This window comes from Ciconia boyciana, chromosome 18 (assembly GCF_034638445.1).
Source record: "Ciconia boyciana chromosome 18, ASM3463844v1, whole genome shotgun sequence".
In the NCBI taxonomy this organism is placed as follows: Eukaryota; Metazoa; Chordata; class Aves; order Ciconiiformes; family Ciconiidae; genus Ciconia; species Ciconia boyciana.
This window is the reverse complement of record NC_132951.1, coordinates 5903243-5916036: the sequence shown is the minus strand read 5'-3', so window position 1 is coordinate 5916036 and position 12794 is coordinate 5903243. Positions and strand designations below refer to the sequence as shown.

Genomic DNA, 12794 nt, shown 5'->3' with positions numbered 1-12794 from the left:
TGAAAATTGTGTTAGCAGGTGAAGAGTAGTAGCTTTATCTGCATTATATATGTGTTGCTGTACGCAGTGTGAAGGAGGCAGTTTCCTATGGTGGGGTAGGCAGGTAAGCTGATTGTTTTGCTTGTCTGCACGCATGCAATAATAATTGGAAACCCACCATTTTCTTCCCTAACCCCAAATTTGCTTCTCCTTCCCCAAACAGAATGCTTCTGTTTGGTAGCCTGCCTCTCTGCAGTGCTGGCTGACTTGCGGGCTGACAGCCTGTTTTATTTGAGATGGCAGGAACCTCATCAAAATCAATGGAGAAAGGTGAAGCCTTTGCACAGGAAATCCCAGACAACATTAACCTAGACAGACTGTAGTATTGATCGTGGCTTGGACTTTGTGCAGTTTCTGTATCACTTACTGGGTTTGGAGACTGGAAGCCCGGCTCTGTCTTCTCCCTTCCTCACTGTACCGTCTGTCCAGTGAGCGAGATAGTGCTGAACTGTCCCCATCAAATAGCATTTGGCCTTGCAATACCTTCTGCCGTTAGTCAATGCAGCCAAATGAGTCTCTTCTGTCCCCGTTTGTCTTTCTGCAGGAAGTACTGCCACAACTCCAACCACTCCTCCAACTTCTTTAAAGCCTGACACAACACCAGGTGTTGCTCCTACTGCGCCTGCCTCAAGTCAGCCTTCTGCAGGGAGTGGAGCAGCTACTTTTTCCTTTATGCCTTCAACTGTGAAGACGCCTGGCACTACGGGCAGCGATCCTCCGCCTTACCCCTTTGCCACTGATGCCTCCAGGCAAGCCCTGGCTCCCAGTCTGACTGGAGCAGCAACATTTGCTTTCTCCTCTTCTTCTCCTAAGGCATCTGTGACTCCTGCTCCTTCTGTAGGCACCACTACAGCTACTGCCACCTCCTTTTCGTTTGGATCCATGAACTTCAAACCAGCTGCAGACAGCTCACCTGGGCCACCACTCTCCACAACACCTGTTGTGCAGAAGTCATCTTTCGCCCCTTCAGCTTCTTCAGTCAAAGTTAACCTCAATGAGAAGTAAATAGATACAGTAGTTAATGCAGTGGCTGGATACTTGTTAAATTGCTTCAGGCACGGACAATGTATGGTAGTTCTGAAGATGGTTTCTGGCTTTTTGCCCTGACACCAGTTCCCCATGGAGCAAGAAAGCACTGAGGAAGCCTCTCTTTATCCAAGATATAGCCATCTTGGCTGTGAAACCCTTAGTGCTTCCTGTGCTAGAGGTTATATTCATGGGCAAAATATTAGTCAAGGGATGATGCCAAAAATTAGATGGATAATTTGTGACGTTGCCAGAGACCTAGTTTTTTCATGTCTTTGCTTCATAGGCATCAAATGGTAATTCCATGCCTTTGTTTGATGCAAATCATGATTAAAGACTCTTGGGGAACACTGGGATTTGAAATCCTTTATGTCTGGGACTGGTTTAGTGTGGTGGTGATAGCACAAGTTTCTTTGACTGTTTGAAGGTTCCTTACCCCCAATCTAAAGAGTAACTCGCAGAGCTGAGAGGAAGCTGTATCCATAGCTGATGGATTTCTTTTCCACTCCTGTGCTCAGTGAAGAAGGTGCCAGACCTTTTGGTTTTGTTCTTAAATGGGTGCTTGGTCACTGAACACAGGATCTGAAATCTTCAAAGCTTGTTCATGCCAACTGAAAGAAAACTAATACTGATTAGAAACTATGCAAAATGGATTTGAGTGATGAATATTCTCAGATTTCATATACGCACTCTTCCCTCCAACTCCTGAGACTTGCTCTCTTTTTTTAGAAAGAGTGGTTTAAGACACAGAGCTACGTTAATTGGAACTGCTTTCTATGGAGAGCAATTTTCATGTAAATGCATCATAAGAAATTTCTGATGGTTCAAATGATTATTTTTTAATTAGAAAAATCTTTGCTACACCAGGATCTGATGGTAGCTCTTGTGGCTTTTTAAATTTTATATTTTGTGTATAAAGCAAATGATACGCTTGTGAATTGGCTGAATATTTAAATTGGCTGCCTTGAGGAGCTGAGTTTGCAGATGAATGGAAATTCGTATTTTCTTGCAGAATTTCTGTTTGAGCCTTGCTGCAAGAATGACACTGAAGGGCAGCTCAGATTTGCTATAGTTGGTGCTTTGGTGCAAAATGATGAGGTGCATTTTGAATCAGGGTAGTACTTTTTGCTGGCATTTGGCTTTTGCTCACTGGGTGGGTGTAGGGTAGCAGTCTTTGTGGTTCCATGTATTCAGAAATGATCCTGGATGGCTCCTTCCCACTGTCTCCAGAAGCTACACTTGTAATTTTGTATCTGGAGCTCAAGTTGTTGCTGATCCCAGAGGATACTAATTCATTAGAACTTAGTCCTTCATTTTGGATGGAGGGAAACAGCCAGGACCCATTCAGAGCTGAAAGATGTTCTGCTTTCTGTTGCAGGTTCACTGCTGTAGACACTTCTTCTCCCACTAGCAGCACTGGTCAATGCACTTCCACAATGTTTTCATTCTCAACCACTTCAAAAACTGCTTCTGGAGGTCCTCTGAGCCAGTCCACACCCCTTGCAGCCTCTCCTACCACACCACTGAAGGCTTCAACCCCTGTGCCTGCCGCGGGTAGGAGTCTGATACATATTGTTGGGAATAATATAAACAATGTTCTAAAACCTTTAGGACATAGTCAGCTTAATTTGGCTTCTTTCTTCCTTGTTTTTCCTGCTGCTTTTACTGCAGTGGACCTCCTGATTTGCACACCGTAATGATGTGATGGACTTAGTACTGAAACTGAGAAGTTTTTCCATTTGTGTACTTTGTTCCCCAGAGAACATGAATATATTCAGCTTCTTAAGTATATCCAGAAGTTCTGGCATTTTCAGTGCTCTGTAATACAGCTCTGATTATGAAAGTTTCTGGCCAGTCACGCAAATCAGTGCCTTATCTTGCATCTGGAGTGACTAGAGTTCAAAATGGTCACAAGTGAGTTTAAATGAGATAGCACTCATTTGTTAGCAGAATAATATTCCATCTCTCAAACGTTTGTGTGACTGGGGATCTTGAGGTCCTTCAGGAGGGTCCTTCAGGAGTGGTACAGCCGCATATTGGAGAGTGACAGTTGTTAATATTAGCAGAGAAGTTGGATGGGAGTAAAACGGCACCTAAGGAAGGTGTGTTCTTGCACTGGGACCCATAGCACTATTGCTTTTGGATTTGACAGCGGTGGCTATGGTTGTGTCTGATCACAACCTGTTTTCTCAAGCTTTGTGTGAGTTCATAAATTACTGTTCCTCTTTTTAAATTCCAGTGGCACGTCCTGCTCAAAGTATGCCTTCAGCTTCTTTACTACAGAAGACAGCCAAAATCACGCCGTCTGCAGCAAAGCCAAGCTCTACTCAGGTAATGGGAACTTGAGTGAATTCTTTAGAGGGCGAATGTTTTACATGGGCTATGAATTGCTTAGAATTCATTGGACTGAATGACTATTCTTAGGTCAAAGAATTAGCTAGCTTTTGACATTAAAATAGTAGCAAATCTGTGGGACAAACTATGTTCTATGCATGTCTTGAGAGAGCCGTGTTTTGATGTCTGTTGTCATAATCAGAGTTGTAGAAACTAAGTCTTCCTGTTGTTATGGAAATGAGGTTTCACAGCTTTCCTAGCTAATAAGCAGTCAAGGATGCCTTGATCGTGTATTAAGAGAGACATTAAGTTTGTTGGATATTAAAATCAAAGCAGTAATACAGAGCAGCACACAAAGATTTCCGTTGCTTTCATAAAGCTTTAGCCACATATCTCCAGGTAATCTGCAGTCCTACTTCAAACATGCACATAGCAGTCTTAGTTTACTGTGGAACTAGTATTTATGCTTATGACAGTTGTCTCCCTGGTGACTGGTGTCTGAATGGAGTCTCTAACAGCAGGCCTTTTTTGATATTCTAAGCTTGCTGTTGCTAAGGATATATCCCTAATATTGTTTTTGGTTTTTTTGGGTTTGGTTTTTTTTTGTTTGGTTGTTTTTTTTCCAGGGCAAATCAGCACTCCCCAGCACAGCTTTAGAGAAACAGGCCCACCAGTGGAAGGATTCAGACCCTGTCATAGCAGGAATCAGAGAAGAGGTGAGATTTTCAAGGAGTTTTCTTCATTTTAGTATTGTAAGACCACTGTATAGGTATACAGACACTTATTTTCAGTTCACCTATGTTCTGATGGTGTGTGTCAGTAGTTCAGGAACCAGAATGGAAATTTTTCCCAGGATAATCAGCCTGGTTTGTAATTGCTGTTTGTGTGTCCTGTTCAGTCATCTTTAATTTCAGTCGCTGTGCTGGAAAAATTGAGTATTCTTTCCTGTTAATGTTCAAGAAGAATTTCCTGCTTTGGCTGCAAAGTGACAGGTGTTTATGGCGTAGTAGAAACATTATCCAAGAGCTGTGACATTTGTTCCAGAACCTGCTATGTTTCAGTGGCTGCGCTTTCTTCCACTTGACTTTGTAGATTGCACATTTTCAAAAGGAGATGGAGGAGCTGAAGGCCCGGACTTCCAAAGCCTGTTTCCAAGTTGGTACTCCAGAGGAAATGAAGATGTTGCGAACTGAGTCAGATGATCTTCACACCTTCCTCTTGGAAATTAAAGAGACAACAGAGGTGAGCAGAGTATCTTCAAACTGTTTAGCTCCTCAGCAATGACTGTTCCTCACCTGATGTTCCTACTTAACCTGCTAAAGCTGAACTGATGTAGATGGAACATCTGACTATGCTGCTTCAATGTGGGGGTGATGTTTGCATTTGTGCTTTCAGGCAGACACTTGCAGAAGCCCCTGTGCTAGAGATGACAATGAAAAAATGTTACTTTGAACCTGGTCCCATCTGTTTTATTTCTATTTGCAGTCACTTCACGGAGATATTAGTATTCTGAAGACAACCTTGCTGGAGGGATTTGCAGGGGTAGAAGAGGCTAGAGAACAGAACAAACGGAATTGTAGCTCGGGGTATTTACACTTGCTCTATAAGAAACCTTTGGATCCCAAGAGTAAAGCACAGCTTCAGGTATGAAGCATGTCAGCCAACTTCTAATCTAGAGTTTTAAATAAAATAAAACCGAGGCTTGTGTGGCCAAGTGCCCAGCAGTTTTGTTTTGCCCTAGGTATTTGCTGTTTCAACATAGTCTAGTAAAAGTGTGATGAGCTTTGTTTTCCATGAGTTTGCAAGACATGCTGAAAATCCTCTCCTAAAGCTCTCTGTGTTGTTGCCATTTGCAGTGATAATTCAAAACTCCTGCTGAAGGGAAGTAGTTCACCTGAGATCCAAGTCCATTCTAAGCTTAGAATGTGACTCTTGACATCCTGTTCCTTCTCAGCCTGTAGTGCTTGCTCAGGGATTTCAGTTAAAAGAATTTTTTTTTTTTCAACACTTTGTAGAAGAGTTCTTGGAATTATTTTTATCTTCAGCAAGTGCCTTATGGAAACATTTGATGATTTATTATGACTTACAGGATTGTGTGGTTAATTTCATGGATGGTGGAGCATAAAGCTAAATGATATTCTAAAAGCTGGGGCACAAAGGAAAATAACCAGCAGTACAGAAAGAGGCTTTCAAAGACATGAAGGGAACTAGGGGTGAAGCACTCTTTTTGTTACAGCTCTGGTGATGAGAGGGCTATTTAACCCTAAGCAAAATAGAGTGAATGTGCCCTACAAATGATACTTGGTCTTTTATACACTGATAAGTTCCCCTCCAGAAGTCTGACTAGCAGGCTGAAGGCATAATTGAATGTCATCTTTGTTACAGTAGGTATCAAGGGCATGCACACAGACTGTTACTAGAAGTCAGCTGACGTGAATTAATTTCTTTTACGTCTGATCTCTAATCTTCACCTGGATTCTGTAGATTGATTCACAGTCTTAGTTGTATGCCTGCTTTGATATCCAGTATGTCTCTGTGACATTTCAGTCTTATGCTTGTGATTTCAGAGAGATGATAATCTTGAAATGTTTGTTTCGCTGATCTAGGGATCAGAGCGGGAGAGAAATGGAAGTGGATCGGAATGTAAGGGAAGAGAGCTTTCAGGTCAACTTTCTGGCAGTTTACTAGAAAGACAGGTCTAGTCTGACTCTTAAATTTTGTTCAGTCTACATCATCCCCATTCTCCTGGGTGAGAAAAGCTCACTTAGTCAACTTTGTGTATTAGTTTTCAATGAACTTTTAAAGATCCTGAGGCTTTTCTGATGTCCAGCCATATCAATTTGCTGTCCAGAGAGTTGCTGCTATATAATGCTCATAGTTGCTGGAGAGAGGAAACCTGTGCTTGGTAGTGTGTAACACTAAGTGCACAGTAGGACTGGATTTGGTTTCAGGTTGGGTATGTCACATTAGAATTTCATGCTGGATCTTGACAATAGTTGCAGTGGAATTTTTCCCAAGCTGTGTTACTTGGCTGCTTCATCATTGTATTTAAGTGAGCATTCTGTTGAGATCAGCTGAAACCAACTGCAGTTTCCATTTCCATTTTACGAGATTGGAGTTCAAGACATGTTCATGCCATGACAGGCTGGAGGGATGGCAATAATGAGACTGAATGCTGGTTTTGTTTAGGGAGAAGGGCTTGCAGCCAGAGGTCTCTGACTTAGTTGTGCCAGTTGTGCAACTATGTGGTCGTGGATAAGTCACTTTACTCTCTCTGTGCTGCCTTTTTTTTTTTCCCCCTACCTATAAAAATCCAGTTAATTCCTTGGCTTAATGTGGTAGTTGTGAGCATTTGTGAATGCTTTAATGAATCAGTCTGTGAATGCTGGTATCCTAAAGCCATGTGAATAGCCTGCAAAGCTTTGATCACCTATCAAGTTAGAAGTTTCAACATTGTAAAATGGGAGCAAATGACTCGTGTTCTGGAAATGAGATTTGAAATATGATTTGTTTTGTATAATGCCTGGTGTTTGTAAAACCCTTTTTGTAAAGACCTGGCAATGTTTTGCAAACATTATGGAAAGTATTCTTTCTAGTTGAGAGCTGGGATAAAATGTCCAAGCCAAGCCCTGTGGTACCGCATTGATTGATCAGTAGATTTTCACTATGTTGGGTTCTGCTGTGCTGATAAAACTTTCCAGGCAGAAATATGGGATAGTGCCACATGGCTGGGACTGAATGAGCCCAAAGGGTCTTCAGCTTCTTCAGCTGAAACTGAGATTCCTGAAGTGAATTAAATCTGACTTTATTTTGCATGGTAGGAAATTCGACGCTTGCACCAGTATGTGAAATTTGCTGTTCAGGATGTGAATGACGTTCTGGATTTGGAGTGGGATCGGCACCTAGAACAGAAGAGAAAGCAGAAGTAAGTAACTGAAATTGGAATACAGAACAACTGTAAGGAACGTGTCAGTGAATCGGGCATTAGTCTCTAATCAACAGACAAAAGCCTTTTTCCACTTAACAGTAGTATCTTTTTCAAGGGGGTCTAGAAATAAAGCTTGACTGAGACACCTAATGGGAGCTATAGGTTCAGATTATTTGGCTTCATACATGTTACAAGCTTGCTGCATCTCTGTGTACAGTGTAAATAGTGCTTATAGAAAAAACTATAAAACAAGCTTTGTAGAAACCAAATGCATCCATTGGTGGTAGGTAATGAAACCTTTCTAATAAATAAAACATCCTGAAGTAAATGAGCTAAATGAATAAACTTGTGGCATATCCGAAGGAGAAATATGCATTTGAGATGAACTGAACTGCTTTGGTGTTCAAACCAAACCGTTTGACCTCATGGAGTTTCAGTAGCTAGAACCACTGAACTACTTTGTGTATGCATGCCTGCTTGTGGCCAGATATACAGAATGGTCCTTATCCCTGTCTCTTGATCTGATGTCTGAAGGCGTCTGATAGTTCCTGAGCGAGAGACTTTGTTTAACACGCTGGCTAATAACCGGGAAATAATCAATCAGCAGAGGAAGAGACTAAATCAGCTTGTGAACAGCCTGCAGCAGCTCCGACTGTATAATCAGACATCTCAGTGGAGTGTTCCCAGTGATACATCTTCTCTTAGCAGTGCTCAAAGGTATGTGAAACACGAGTTCGAGTGGTGTTAACACCACTTCTGTCTTGCCCCCAGCAATGTGTGAGGGTGCATCCTCCAAAGAATCATGTTTTGTGGATGTGGTATGGGAGGACAGGATGTCCTAAAAATGATACTAAACTATGCCCAGGTATTACAGAAGCTCATTGGTTATATTCTGTGACACACTGTTCGATGCTTATCAGAACTTTCCCCTAAAAGTTACATTTTTTTTATAGTAAACATGATAATAGAGCCTCCAGGCTGAGGTACTGCTGGTTGTCTGTCTGAATTCAGGGGAAGAAGTGAATGGCTCTTAGAGTTTCCAAAATAATTAAAGATGCATGTGTTTAAATAGCACAGTATCTAGAGCAGCCAATTGTTCTTCCAAATAAGCCAATGGTTCTAGTGCCTCCTTTGGCCCCCTTTTGTTCCTGATTTGGTTGGTTTCTTTCTGCTGATCATGGTTTTTCACTGTTCTGCCTTGTCCCAGTTTTGACAGTGACCTTGAAAGCCTGCGCAATGCCTTGATGAAAACTACCTTGGAATCACATGCCAAACCTCTGCCTAAAGTACCTGGTAATTTATTCGTTCTTCCTGGCATTCACACCATAAATGTGAATTACTTTTTTTGACTTGCAGTTTGATTATAGACTAATAGCTGTCTTTGGTTTTCCAGCTAAATTATCCCCCGTGAAACAGGCACAGTTGAGGAATTTCCTAGCCAAGAGGAAAACTCCACCAATTAGGTCTACAGCTCCAGGTAAACCTTTAGTTACCGTAGAAGTCTGAAATGCTTTCCAGGAGGGTGACTCACCTGCTGTGGGAACCAGTCCTGAAGTTAGCTTTTGGCTCTTCACTCCTCAGCCCTACTTCTCATTTCCTGTTGCCCCATCTGCTCTCAGTAAGAATTTCGTTCAGTTACTGTCTTGTTGAAGGCTGCCTTTCCTGGCAGTTAAGAAGTCAAATCCTATCAATACAGGATTAAAACAAACCAGAGAAGAGCATCCTAAAATAGGGTGTCTCTGTCTTGGCTGTTAGGCTGGATGGTTCCCTCAACTTAATACACACACGTGATTTTGTTTCTGATATTGCAGCAAGGTTGTCCCGATCTGCCTTTTTGTCCACAAGATATTATGAAGATTTGGATGAAGTCAGTTCAACATCCTCAGTTTCCCAGTCACTGGAGAATGATGATTCACAGGCAGTGGACCAGGAAGAAGAGGCTGCTCCAGTCCAAGTCCCTCGTCATGCTCCTGTGGTCCGTACTCCCTCTATCCAGCCTGGTTTGATGGCTCAGTCTCCGTCCTTTGGGAAACAGCACCTCTCCCTGGGTACTTTGCGTGAGTTGTTTTTGCAATGTCTCTCCTATTCTGCATGTGTTCTTGTCGGTATCTTTAACCACTGCATCCATTGTCAATGCTTCAGGTCCTGGAGAAATGAGATTGCAGCTTGCAGATATACATTGCCAAGTTTCCAGAAGCAGTTAGCAGAGTGGCATTATAACTTCATGAACTTGAGCTAAAAGCGCTAAAATATCTTGACTCATTGACTGTGTTTTTCTGATAGCCTGTTTCTTTCAGATAGTACTCACCATAGGTAGCATTGTCTTCCTTTTGTAATTTGCCTTAAGTGTATACAATTGTCATGGTTTAACCCCAGTTGGTAACTAGGCACCTCACAGCTGCTCACTCACCCGCCCCCCCCTCCCCCCCCCCCCCGGTGGGATGGGGGAGAGAATCAGGAAAAAAAAGTAAAACCCATGAGTTGAGATAAAGACAGTTTAATAGGACAGCAAAGGAAGAGAAAATAATAATAATAAAAGAATATACAAAACAAGTGATGCACAGTGCAATTGCTCACCACCTGCTGAACAATGCCCAGCCCGTCCCCAGGCAGTGATCGCCCCCCCCAGCAAACTCCCCCCAGTTTCTATACTGAGCATGACGCCATATGGTATGGAATAGCCCTTTGGCCAGTCTGGATCAGCTGTCCTGGCTGTGCCCCCTCCCAGCTTCTTGTGCACCTGGCAGAGCATGGGAAGCTGAGAAGTCCCTGACTTAGTATAAGCACTACTTAACACACTGATGTTTTAGTTGTTGCTATCGACATTATTCTCATCCTAAACCCAAAACACAGCACTATACCAGCTACTAGGAAGAAAATTAGTTCTATCCCAGCCAAAACCAGGATAATATCTAGCCCTTATTCTATACCATCTATGTCATGCCCAGGTCCTATACATTCCAATTAATCACCACCACTTTTCCTGTCTTTTGATATGTACACACAGATATCATTCCCTTCGTCTATGGGCCATCCCTCTAAAATGTCCGTTGAGTTCATTTAGTCCATGACTTTGGGCTCCAGCTGTCATAACAGTCCTTCAGGGCAGGAGAGATGGTGTGTAGTGCTCGATTGTTGCATACTGAAGCCAGTTCTGGTTCCATCACCGCTGCACTTTGCTTGGTTTCATCAAAGTTCATTCTTCATTAATCTGGGTGATTCTTACTGTAATACCATTGATATGGCATATAGCAACCATAGAAGTGATGACATACAGTATTATATAGCAATTAACATCATACAATTCAGTTCATTGGCTATTTTCACCCAAAATCAAATCCCCTTGAGGTACACATCGGACTTGCCCATCCTTCCGCATCACCCACCAAGTGCACCCAGGTCCTTGAGCAAAAGCAATCCCATGAATGGGTTTACCTTTGCCCGAGGCAGGAATAACCCAGACTGTCTTCCCCAGCATATTTTTTATGTGCATTACAGGGACTTTGTCCCCGTCTACAGTACGTAAAAGTTTTGATTGGGCAGGGCCAGCTCGATTGGCAGATGCCCTAGTGTTGACTAACCAGGTGGCTTTTGCTAAATGTGTATCCCAATGTTTGAATGTCGCACCACCCATTGCTCTCAGTGGGGTCTTTAACAGTCCGTTGTATCGTTCCATTTTCCCAGAGGCTGGTGCATGATGGGGGATGTGATATACCCACTGAATGCCATGCTCATTGGTCCAGGCGTCTATGAGGTTGTTTCGGAAATGAGTCCCGTTGTCTGACTCAGTTCTTTCTGGGATGCCATGTCGCCATAGGACTTGCTTTTCAAGACCTAGGATAGTGTTCTGGGCAGTGGCATGGGGCACGGAATATGTTTCCAGCCATCCAGTGGTTGCTTCCACCCTGGTGAGCACATAGCGCTTGCCTTGACAGGTTTGTGGGAATGTGATATAATCGATCTGCCAGGCCTCCCCATATTTATATTTCAGCCATTGTCCTCCATACAAAGAGGCTTTAACCGCTTGGCTTGTTTAATTGCAGTGCATGTTTCACATTCATGGATAACCTGTGCAGTAGTGTCCATGGTTAAATCCACCCCTTGATCACGAGCCCATCTATATGTTGCATCTCTTCCTTGATGGCCTGAGGTGTCATGGGCCCACAGAACCATAAATAATTCACCCTTATGTTGCCAGTCCGGATCCACCTGAGCCACTTCAATCTTAGCAGCCTGATCCACCTGCTGGGTGTTTCGATGTTTCAGTGGCCTGACTCTTGGGTACGTGAGCACCTACGTGACGTACTTTTACAACCAGGTTCTCTACCCAGGCAGCAATATCTTGCCACAGTTCTGCAGCCCAGATGCGTTTGCCTCTGTGCTGCCAGTTGTTCTGCTTCCATTGCTGCAACCACCCCCACAGGGCATTTTCCACCATTCATGAGTCAGTATGAAGATAGACCGCTGGCCACTTTTCTCAGTCAGCAATATCTAAAGCCAGCTGGATGGCTTTCACCTCTGCAAACTGACTTGATTCACTGTCTCCTTCAGCAGTTTCTGCGACTTGTATAGGACTCCATACAGCAGCCTTCCACCTCTGATGCTTTCCCACAAGATGACAGGACCCATCAGTGAACAGGGCATATTGTTTCTCATTTTCTGGCAGTTTATTATACAGTGGGGCCTCTTCAGCACGCGTCACCTCCTCCTCTGGGGATATTCCAAAATCTTTGCCTTCTAGCCAGTCCACGATCACTTCCAAGATTCCTGGGCGACTGGGGTTTCCTATCCAAGCCCGTTGTATGATCAGTGCGATCCATTTACTCCATGTAGCATCAGTTGCATGATGTATAGAGGGGACCCTCCCTTTGAACATCCAGCCCAGCACCGGCAGTCAGGGTGCCAGGAGGAGCTGTGCTTCAGTACCAACCACTTCTGAAGCAGCTCGAACCCCTTCATTTGCTGCCAATATCACTTTTTCAGTTGGAGTATAGCGGGCCTTGGATCCTCTCTATCCCCAACTCCAAAACCCTAGGGGTCGACCTTGAGACTCCCCTGGTGCTTTCTGCCAGAGGCTCCAGGTAGGGCCATTCTCCCCAGCTGCAGTCTATCCCAGCCAAAACCAGGACAGCCATTATTTCTTAAAATAATGCCCAAAGACCAGGAAACTGAAGTACTACTGCATTTGGTTGGTGTGGCCAAGGTTAGGAGTTTTGAGCCCAGTGAGTCACAGTAAGAACTCTATTTGCATACACTCAGTTTTCCTTGAGCGAGAGAGGGTTTTTTTTATCTCTGTAGCCAGAGAGAAAAATAAGGTGTCAGCAGAAGTGTCTGTAACAGCAAACTGAAAGTCCTCTAAAGCATTAAAATGACAGCTATTGAGACTTACTTGCTAAATTCATTGGGATATACAGAAACTGCCAGGGACAGATTGTGTTGATTGTTTAAAAGGCCTGTGCATCAGTCT

At 43.3% G+C, this 12794-nt stretch overlaps 1 protein-coding gene across 8 annotated transcripts in view; it reads left to right on the top strand.

Moving 5' to 3' along the window:
- NUP214 (nucleoporin 214) overlaps positions 1-12794 on the top strand; it is a 49319-nt gene that overhangs the window by 9863 nt on the left and 26662 nt on the right. For 5 of the 8 annotated variants that reach the window (XM_072882987.1, XM_072882982.1, XM_072882981.1 and 2 more), the window contains exons 12-22: positions 584-1040; positions 2444-2619; positions 3305-3396; positions 4026-4115; positions 4492-4641; positions 4885-5043; positions 7221-7324; positions 7862-8044; positions 8535-8620; positions 8721-8804; positions 9139-9384. In XM_072882987.1, the coding sequence (XP_072739088.1) occupies positions 584-1040; positions 2444-2619; positions 3305-3396; positions 4026-4115; positions 4492-4641; positions 4885-5043; positions 7221-7324; positions 7862-8044; positions 8535-8620; positions 8721-8804; positions 9139-9384 (1827 nt within the window). The remainder of the gene's footprint in view (positions 1-583; positions 1041-2443; positions 2620-3304; positions 3397-4025; positions 4116-4491; positions 4642-4884; positions 5044-7220; positions 7325-7861; positions 8045-8534; positions 8621-8720; positions 8805-9138; positions 9385-12794) is intronic. The other 3 variants (XM_072882985.1, XM_072882984.1, XM_072882986.1) reach the window with 2 other exon arrangements.